The sequence below is a fragment of the Echinops telfairi genome, unplaced genomic scaffold, assembly GCF_000313985.2.
Source record: "Echinops telfairi isolate 266 unplaced genomic scaffold, ASM31398v2 ScPeMD7_7;HRSCAF=31, whole genome shotgun sequence".
NCBI lineage: Eukaryota > Metazoa > Chordata > Mammalia > Afrosoricida > Tenrecidae > Echinops > Echinops telfairi.
Window position 1 is genome coordinate 26,308,157 of NW_022103904.1, and position 10,345 is coordinate 26,318,501.

The 10,345-nt window shown below is 54.9% G+C and overlaps 1 protein-coding gene across 1 annotated transcript in view; it reads left to right on the forward strand.

The window, feature by feature from the left end:
* FES (FES proto-oncogene, tyrosine kinase) overlaps positions 1-3,842 on the forward strand; it is an 11,345-nt gene extending 7,503 nt beyond the window's left edge. Inside the window, 7 exon segments of the mRNA XM_004708094.2 lie at positions 4-33; positions 1,004-1,122; positions 1,827-1,921; positions 2,014-2,137; positions 2,351-2,508; positions 3,082-3,204; positions 3,485-3,842. Coding sequence (XP_004708151.1) covers positions 4-33; positions 1,004-1,122; positions 1,827-1,921; positions 2,014-2,137; positions 2,351-2,508; positions 3,082-3,204; positions 3,485-3,627 — 792 coding nt within the window. The 3' untranslated portion in view covers positions 3,628-3,842.
* The last annotated feature ends 6,503 nt before the right edge of the window (positions 3,843-10,345 follow it).

Sequence of the window (10,345 nt, forward strand, 5' to 3'; positions counted from 1 at the left end):
GAGGATCTGGTATTGGGCGAGCAGATTGGCCGGGTGAGTGCCACCCCACGACCCCCCTTACCACCTGCGTTTTCCCAGTCCTGCACTTCCTACAGGCCCCACCCAGCAGAGAGCCTTTGCCACCCTGCCTCAGCCTGACTCACTGCCCAGCCACCACCATACATAACCCTCCAGGAGGCCCGGTGACAAGTGCCCACCCTGAGAACTCCCGGGAATGGCTCTGCCCAGCACCCGCCCCCACCCACTACGTTGGGCCCTGCCTCCCCCAGGTATTCCTGTCTGTGCTGGAAGCCACACTCTGCTAATAGACGCTGTAATTTCTATTAGCGGAAGGTCTCAGGGCTCCACAGACAGTTTGGGCTCGACCACGAACCTAACGTGGTGGTTTGAAGCCACTCTGCAGTGCCACAGAAGAAAGGCCTGGCAGTCTGGTTCCATAAAGATTAACCCAACCAAACCCAGCCCACTGCCATCACACCAGTTCTGACTCCGAGTGAGCTTTTCTGGATTTTCCAGACTATCGCTTTTTACGGGAGCAGACCACCTCCTTATTTTCCCGTAGCGCGGCAGCGGCTGGTGGGTTTGAACCACTGGCCTTGTGATTAGCGAGTCCCCATGCTTAACCCGCAGCTCCACCAGGGCCCCTTTCCGTAAAGTCTATTGCTAAGGAAGTCCTATGGAGCAGTTGTGCTCTGTACCGCCCGGGTCAGCAGGAGCTGGAACTACTAAACGCCAACAGGTCTGGCTGGTGGTCCGTGCTTCTCACGCTCAGGTGCTTGAAGTCCCGTCTGGCTTTGTGACTCTTCGCAGTGAGTGTGGGGGGAAGAGAGAAGGGCTTTTCTCTGCCCACCGTGGGCATTGTCTTGGACCCCTAGCCACCAGGTGTGAACCAGCAGACAGACAGGGATGGCCGGTGCTGAGCTTGGGGTCAAGCAGCGATGAGCTTGGGACGAGGTGGGCCGTCCCCTGAGCTGAGAGAATGTAGGAGCTGGGCCTGTTTCAGGGAAACTTCGGCGAAGTGTTCAGTGGACGCCTGCGGGCTGACAACACCCTTGTGGCCGTGAAATCTTGCCGAGAGACGCTTCCCGCTGACCTCAAGGCGAAGTTCCTGCAGGAGGCGAGGTGGGTGATATGATGCTCCTATGGGGTACTAAGGAGCCCTGGTGGTTGGGTTGCGATCCGTGTGGTCGGCAGTTCAAAACCCCCAGCAGCTCCGATGAAGAAAGACTGGGCTTTCTACGCCCACAAACAGTTGTCGCTGTCTGTGCTGGAAGCCACACTCTGCTAATAGACGCTGTAATTTCTATTAGCGGAAGGTCTCAGGGTTCCACAGGGGGTTGCTAGGAGTCAGCCTCGACTCGCTGGCCGTGAGTTTGGTTTGGTTCGTGGGGTACTAGGAGCCCTGATGGTAGAGGGGCCTGTGCCAAGTCCGCAGTTCCAAACCAAGCTCCATAAGGGGAAGCTGAGACTTTCTACTCCCACAGAGAGTTACAGTCTTGGAAACCCACAGGGGCAGTGGAACTTTGACCTAAAGAGTCTCTTTGAGTCGGAATCGACTCGATGGCAGTGAATGGCTGCCTCCAGTCATGGTCCTCGTGGTCCTCATGGCTGCAGGGCCCTCCCCTACTTGGGACGGAATGGAGGGACAGGCTGGGGGAGACCCAGTGAGCCGCCTGAGGGCTTGCACCCCAGACTGCTGGCCCCAGACGCCAGCTTCTTCTGTTGCCCGTCTTCGCCCTGGGGTGCCCAGGGTGGGGGTGGGGGCAATGTGCAGGTCCCAGAGGTGGGAGCAGGCCACATGGCGCCTAAACAGCAGGGCCCCACAGGATCCTGAAGCAGTACAGCCACCCCAACATCGTGCGCCTCATTGGGGTATGCACCCAGAAGCAGCCTATCTACATCGTCATGGAGCTGGTGCAGGGTGAGCAAGGGGGCCGGTCTGCAGGGGTGGGGGACCGCAGCCTGCCAGGGGGTGCCCCGGAGGACACTCAACAGGACGCCTCCTGCTCCTAGGGGGCGACTTCCTGACCTTCCTCCGGACAGAGGGTGCCCGTCTGCGGATGAAGACGCTGCTGCAGATGGTGGGGGACGCGGCAGCCGGCATGGAGTATCTGGAGAGCAAATGCTGTATCCACAGGTGAGTGCCTGCCTGTGGCCCACTTACCTGAGTCAGGACGTGCCCTCGACGTGGGGCTCCTGGCACCTCCTGCCCCCTGACCACCGGGCATCAGGTGGAGCTTGCCTCTCCCTTGAGGTTCCGCTTGTGGCCCAATTCACAGTGCTCAGATCAGGTAGGTGCCAGGGCTTGGTGGCCACTGGCTGAAGGAGCCCCCTGCCCTGCCTTGTCCAGGGACCTGGCGGCTCGGAACTGCCTGGTGACAGAGAAGAACGTTCTGAAGATCAGTGACTTTGGGATGTCCAGGGAGGAATCGGATGGCGTCTACGCAGCCTCAGGGGGCCTCAGACAAGTCCCTGTGAAGTGGACCGCCCCTGAGGCGCTGAACTACGGTACCTGCAGTGTGTGTGTGTGGTGGGGCAGGCATGGGTGCTGCCCCCTAGTGGTGTTTCGTCAGTCTCCTAAGGCTGCCCAAACAGAATGCCACGGTGTGGGTGTCTTCAAAGCCCAGTAATGGACCATCCCAGAGCTCGGGGCTGGGGGTGGGAGGGCTCACAGTCCAAAGCAAGGTCTCAGCCAAGTCAGGTGTCAGGTCTGTCTGCGGACTAGGGGGAGGAACATTCCGTGCCCCTCCCCTTGCTCCTCGTGGCTGCCATCAACACGACGTGCTTTTGCTGCTTGAAGATGCGTCTTCGGATGGCAGCACCCAGTGTGTGGCTCCGTGTCTACCCTCCTTCCTCCTGAGATGCCAGTCATGTGGGGCGAGGGCCGCCCAGCTTCAGTGCGGCCTCATTGACTTCCAGGACCAGCTATTCAAAGGAAGGCCCTATTTCCTCAATAAAGTCCCATTCACAGGCCCGGGCTTGAGGCCCTGCTCATATCTGTCTGGGGCACAGCTCTGCCCACCATAGCCATAAGGACAAGCCACGGGGATGGCTGCTCATGCCCGCTTGCTTCCTCTGCAGGCCGCTACTCCTCCGAGAGTGACGTGTGGAGTTTTGGCATCTTACTCTGGGAGACCTTCAGTCTGGGGGCCTCCCCGTACCCCAACCTCAGCAACCAGCAAACTCGGGAGTTTGTGGAAAACGGTAAGGAACCAGAGCCTCTTCCTGGGGTTCCAGCCAAACTCTTTGTGGTCCCCCAGCCTTCTATGTTCCCTCTGGGGCAGAATAAGACTACTGGCTGTGGCCACTGCTGACTGAGTGCCTACTATGTGCTCGGTCACACGCCAGTTCTGTTACTCCTCATGCAGGTGAGCTGGAGACTCGGATGCCCTTCTTAGAGATGGGGAAACTGAGGCTTGCTCACAGTTGTTCCCGGGGGCTGGCATGGGCCCTCACTTGGGATATGCTGTGCCTGCCTCCACAGGGGGCCGCCTGCCCTGCCCCGAGCTGTGCCCCGATGCCGTGCGCAGGCTCATGGAGCAGTGCTGGGCCTACGAGCCTGGGCAGCGGCCCAGCTTCAGCACCATCTTCCAGGAGCTGCAGAGCATCCGGAAGCGCCATCGGTGAGGGGAGACCCGCCTCAGGCCCGCAGCCTCTGCTGGCAAGACTGTGGCCCCTCACTGGCTCCAGCTTGCCTCACTGGACGGTCGCGAATTCCTAGGCGCCCGTGCCTGGCAGGCTGTTCAGTGCTGCCAGCAAGGACGTTGCTTCTGTCTGCTCAGCCCCCTGCTCCTGCCAGGGCTTTCCCTCCAAGGCAGAAATAATAAAACCACTTGTGCCCACCGGCTGCTTGGCATGTGTGCTGCAGGGCCCGTACCGGGGCCACGGCCGGGATGGTGGATTCGGACCGGGTTTATGGGGCAGAGCTGATGGGCTTTGCTAGCCAGGTGGATGTGAGAGATCAGGGTGATATACAGGCTTTGTAGGTCGCAGGGCCACAGCAAGCAGAACAGAGCAGCTGGAGGATGGGGAGCCGGAGGGGCCCGTGAAGGCGCAGGAGGAACCCTGGTGGCGCTGTGGGTGAGGCCTCGGGTGCTAACGACAAGAGAGTGCCGCCGCGTGGATTGGAACTCCCAACTTCGAGGCCGACCATCAAGTGCAGGCCCTTTGTACCACCCAGGGACCTCCACAAGTTCTAGGGTTCTCGCTCCGCTTTTTGAAAACATGCCAGTTAGGTCCTAAACGTTGTCGAAGGGATGGCCGGTGGCCCTCCGAGTCCCTACTGCCATGAGCCGTAGACCTCCGGGGTCTGCAGACTAGCTCATCTCTGACCTGCACTGCCGCTGTAGATTTCGCTGGGAGTCCAGGGGGGAGGCAAGGGCTTCCCACGGGGCCCCCACCGCCCAGCAGATTCAGGAGAAACACCCTGGGAGCATTTTCGTCCTCCCCAGCCACCTGCGTCTCCTGTGAGTGGCTCTTGCTCGTTGCATTCTGGATCTCGAGTGACTGTCATCCCACCCCTAGTGTGGAGCCTGTGGGGGCGAATGCCCTTCCAACCTCCAGCACCCTCACACCCACATGCACACCTCCACCCCCAAATCCAACCCAACCCACAGCCGCCCAATTCCGACTCCTCATAGCAGTCACCCTTTGGGACAGAGATGAACTGCCCCATAGGGTTTCCAAGCCTCTAGGTCCTTAGGGTGGCAAAGGGCCACATCAGTCTCCCACAGAGAAGCTGCTGGGTTTGAGCCACTGACCTTTTGGTTGGCAGTCAAGTGCTTCAACGCCATGCCACCAGGACACCTGTAACCAATAACTAGATGCATTTCAAGGAGGGAATCTTCCCAAGAGAAGCTGGTGGGAGGAGGGTCCTTTCTTGATTTTGCTGTTTCACTAGTTTTCTTGGCCTACACGTCGCATGCACAATTGAATCCTTCCATCAGATTAAGATGTGTGCAATCACCGGCGCAAGACAAACAGCTTGTTGTTTGTTTGGTTTGAGATGAACTTGTTCATCACCGATTCATTTTGCATTTGAGCACCACAGTCCCTTGGAACGTTCTTTCTCTCTTGGGCCGTTTACTGACCTGGGACAGCACGGGGGATCTGACTTACCTATGCAGAGAGACTCGATTGTGGAAACGAAGGAGGAGCAGCTCTGGGCAAGTTTGAAGATGCTACAGATTGGGCACCAGAGGAGCCCACCATGCCAGTCCTGTTTTTCCCATGGGACAGTGTGTTCTGGGGCTGGGGGGGACTGGGAAGGGACCAGGCTAGACACACAGGCTCCACAGGTTTGAAGTGTTTAGAGGACAAGGAACCTAAAACACACTTCTCTCCACCAAGATGCTCACCCGCTTGCCAGGGTTTGTACCTGTGTGGGCTGGGAGGCTAACGGGCGGCCCTCAGCATCTCTGCAGAGCAGATCTTCAAAGGCTGAGGGGGACAGAATGGTGGGGCTTCCCATCTAAAATTCCGGAGAGGCACTCCTGAAGGGCCAAGGCCATCCAGAGAAGGGTGCACTTTTACCAGGATTAACTCTGCCCTAAGCAACCTAGCTCAGTGCTTGACTAAGCTGCAGTGAGCTCCTCAGGGAACCACCCACCCTTTTACATTTGATGTGTGACTCACTCACTGCCAAGGGGTCAATGCTGACTCAGAGCAACCCCCTGTGGGTTTCCAAGACTGTTTACAACGGGAGTAGAAAGCCCAGTCTCTCCGTCACAGCTGACGGTGGTTTCAAACTGCCGACCATGCAGATTACAGCCCAATGTATAACCACTACACACAAGCACACACACGCACACAAGACAAAACACACACACACAAATTAATGAATGGGAGTGTTACATGAGAGGGGAATAGTAGAAACAGACTCACAGATGATCCAGATCGCAGAGCAGCAGGCACAAATTTTAAATAGAAAAAAGAGGAGCCAAATAGATGCAAAAATAAAAAATTTCAACAAAGTTGGACTCTGTTAAAAAGAACCGAAGGAGAGTATAACGTTGTCATCAATTCCATTCCAATTCATAGCAACCCCATAGGACAGAGTCAAACTGCCCCTGTGAGTTTTCCCAGGCTGTAACTCTTTACGGAGTAGAGAGCCCCATCTGTCTCCCAAGAAGCATATGGAATTGAAAAATAATCACAGTAATTCCCAACTCGTTGGGTGAGTTTCTTAAACATGAACAGGACTAACAGATAAACCCAGAATCACAGGGCCTGAGTAGCTCAGAAGGTACGAGTCAACAGAAGGAAATGCTGCCGGGCCCTGCAGCAGCCTCCTCCTGGTGAGGTCTGAACCCCCGGTTGCAGTCACTGTCGATTCCTCGGAGGGGGCCTTTCCTCTCCTTTCCCGAGCATGCTGTCTCTCTCCAGGGACCCACCCAAAGCACAGGAGGTGAAGTCTCACCATCCTTGCCTGTAAGGAGTATCTGGGCTGTACTTCTCCCAAGACGGGTTTGTTTTCTCTTCTGGCAGGCCAGGGTATGGTCAGCATTCTTTCCCAGCACCAGAATTCAAAAGCAGCCATTCTTCTCTGGCCTGCCTTGTTCACTGTGTGGCTTTGGCATACCTGGGTGGTGATTGAAAATACTATGGCCAGGGCCAAGTGCACTTTAGGATGCCTGAACTTGAGGACAGGTTAATAAAGAGAATCTAAACTGAAGGACAGACCGGGAAACCAGGGTTCAAAGAACAGCCTAGGAAACATCCATCGGGGCTCCCAACTTGAATATGGGAAGTTTCAGAAGAGAAGAGGGCGCTCGGGGCCAGAATAAACTGGCAGGAGAACGGATAGAGTGTCATAGATTCCCGCAGCAGAATGCTCGACGGCAGCAAAAAGAACCAACCGGGGACACACACTAACGCTGGTGGCTGTCAACGCCACACGGAGTAAGACAGCCCGGCGAGATGCAGCACACTCTGTGTGCTTCCCTTTGTATGCGGTTTAAGAACAAGCCAAACGGAGCCTGGAGAAAAGGAGTCCCAGCAGTGGGTGGTTATGCCCGGAAGGTCCTGAGAGGAGGGGGTGAGCGGAAGAGCTTGTCCTCATGTATAACCTTGCGTATCTCTGCATAGGCCGTGTCAGCAGGGCTTAGCAGCTGGCTCGAGCCTCAGCTCAAGACACTACAATCCCTCCTGGAAGGAGCGGAGATGAACTGCATGGAGAGGCGCCCCATCCCGCCGTTTATCATCCGGTGCCCTGCCTGGTGGGAGGCTGCTGGAGCGCTGTTTCCCATCCATCTTCCGGCTTGCAGCTGAACACAAGGCTTTGCGCTTCACCTCAGCCCCCTACCTTAGCACGCAGCTGCAGGTCATAAAGCTGCCCGGCTGTAGTTCAGATTCGGATGCTCAGCTGCAGAGGAACCCGCTGCCATGCCTCCTGTCCTAGTCCCTCTGGTCCATTGTCATGCTGTGAGGCTAGAAAGGTGGAGGAGAGCTGGTACCATGCTAATCTTGCTTTAAAATATGAGTCAATGCAATAACTATCTATATACAGGCATATCTATCATCTATCTATCTATTTGATTCATAGGGGACCAATGTGATGGAGGGTTCCCCCAACAGCAATCTTTCCCAGGCAGGTGCCCTGGTCCCATCCTGGTGAAGTGTTGAAAAGTTCCTCCAGTGATTACACAGGAGAAAAGAGCAGCTAATCTGTCCCTTGGAAATCCTGTGGGGTCCCCCTGAGCCTAGATCGATGCGCGAGCACTCCTCCACCACCACCTTACAGAGCACATCTGCATCTGCCCCTCGGAAATCCTGTGGGGTCCCCTGAGCCTGGATCGATGCGCAAGCACTCCTCCACCACCACCTTACAGAGCACATCTGCAGCTCTTTTCTCTCACCGGGTTTGCACTATCAGCCTTGCCATTAGCAGGCAACCGCTTAACCGCTGCACCACCAGGGCTCCTTCAGTGAAACACAGATTTGGGCCAAAGTCCAAGGAAGCCACAGAGGCATGGCTCCCCCAACTAGCGGATGCAGGTGTTAATGCAAGTCATGATGGGTGAGAAGGAATGGCGTTTTGCTCCCTTGCTTAACTATTGACCCCAGCCACTCTGGGCAATGACATGGATGGAAGGAGGGAAAAATAAAGTTCAGTTAGGGTGGCGTGCAGTGGATTCCTGTCCTCTCTAAGTACTCTTTGACAGGGTTGAAGGAGCTGCTGCTTCCTGTTAGCTTACAGTGTCCTCAGGGTGGGTTAGTGGAGAGCATGGACTAACTCATTTCAACTACGTGCCCAGGCTGAAAGGAAATACACTCTTTCCCGAATGGAAGTATTGACAACGGCCAAGAGAATGCTTCACGGGCCAAAGCAGGAGGGAGAAGCCAGCGGTGAAGGCCACAGAAACCTACGAAGCCAAGGGAGGGTTCCTAAAGGAGGCAACTGATGATCGATCTGCCTACAGAGAAATTCCGTCTTGTTATTGGAGATTTGTAAGATTTAAGAAGATTTGGACTATAACAAGGCCAGCTTTGAGGTGTTCTGTGGGAAGACAGGCGGGAAATCAAGAGAGCCTTAACCATCGAGCTGAGGATCATGCTGTTTGGACTGGCATTGACCAGCCACTCAGCACACCCCTGTACTACCCACTTCAAAAACAGGACTAGCAGAAAGGCTGAGATCTTTCCGTCTTTATAGGAGTGCCCACCATCCTGGCTAAACTTACTCTCCTCTCACTGGATTTGGAAATAGCTCTCAAATTGGACAGTGAACTGATGAAACACCTTTGTGGATGGGTGCCTTGTAGTCATGGCTAACACTTCAAATAGGCTATGGGGATAGGATGTGTGACAGTTCTCTGGAGTGTCAAGAAGGAAATGTGATTATTAGGACAGAGGAGACACAAGTGCACAACCGGGAGCCCACCTGGTTCTTCCAACCTAGCCAGATGGTTACCGTAATAGATGCACTGTTTGCAAGTCAACGCTGGCTCATAGCGACCCTGTAGGACAGAGAGAACTGTCCCTTAAGTTTCCAAGACTATAACTCTACAGGCATAGAAAGACCCATCGTTCTTCCTGGGTACTCTCGGACTGCTGATCTTGCAGTTAGCAGCCCAACAAGTAGCCACTATGTCACCAGGGCTCCCACATCTTTATAATACCTGAGTTAGAAGGACATGCCAATGGCCTATGGCATTTCATGGATTACTATAAACCACAGAGTTCACCACTCACACAGGAGGCACCTGGTTTAGAACAGGCGTTGCTAATGCCGCTGCATCCAGAGCCTGGAGACCAGGGTTCTTTCACTTGGCTTGGGTTATCATATACTCTTACAGTGCTGCCACAGAGCGGCCTGAATTTCCCTACAATTTGCCATAGTGCATAAGCCAAGAGCTAGCGAAGCTTGGATCTGATCACGAAGTGTTGGCCGCATGATATTGGTAGCAACATTCTAACTAGAAAAAAAAGAAAATCTAGTGAAAACTGCCCTAGATGATATGGTCCATTACCTGAGCATGGGCAGCAAATGAACCCCAGAAGGAAGCAACAGCCAGCCAAGTTCTTAGGCACTAAGTGGCCCGATGCCTCAGCCTGCCGGAGGCAACGGCTGGCTTTGAGATTTCTGTTAAACCCAAAGAAGGTGAAACACCGACGGGCAGGAGGAGTAAGGGAGAGTTTGTACTTCCACACTTTTCTGCCCAGCCCATTGCCCAAGGGTCTTCGAAAGGGTGACGCACTGGAGCGGGCCCCACACAAAGACAGGCCTTTGAAGCTGCCCTCCCCTCACTTGGGCCAATGAATCCTCTTGAGCCTTTTGAGTGAAAAATACCAGTGAATGACAGTCACCTCGGCTGGAGCCCTTGAAAGAAGGCAGCCCCCCTGGGTTTGAGCACAGCCCTTGCTTCAGCACATACCTCGGCTCAGTAGGCCCCATTTGAGTAGCAATCGGTTATGTTTGGTGGCGGGAAGTCGGTTCCAACACAAGCAGCCCTGGGTACAACAGAAGGAAGTGGGTGGCAGTGACTGGCTTGTTGTTAGGGACCGGTGTTCCCTGAGAGGGCAACTAAGTGGCAGCAAGTGGTTTCAATCACATTGCCAACCTCCTCCTTTGGGGGTGGGGCTGGAAGGAAACACCGATACAGGAGGTATGGTCTGCAGATGGATTCTGGCTACAGTCTGTCTGCCAAGTGGGCTTGATCATTCTTGTGGTCACTCTCATCTGATGTTACTTAAGATGAATAGAAAGAAGTTAATCCAACCCCTATCAGTACTTTTTTTTTTTTGAGGTATCTGATAGAGTGAAAGAATTCTTCACTGAAAACATGAAAGGTCGGGGTGGGAGAGGGGCTAGAAGGGAGTTATAATGGAACAGCACTGTCCTGCC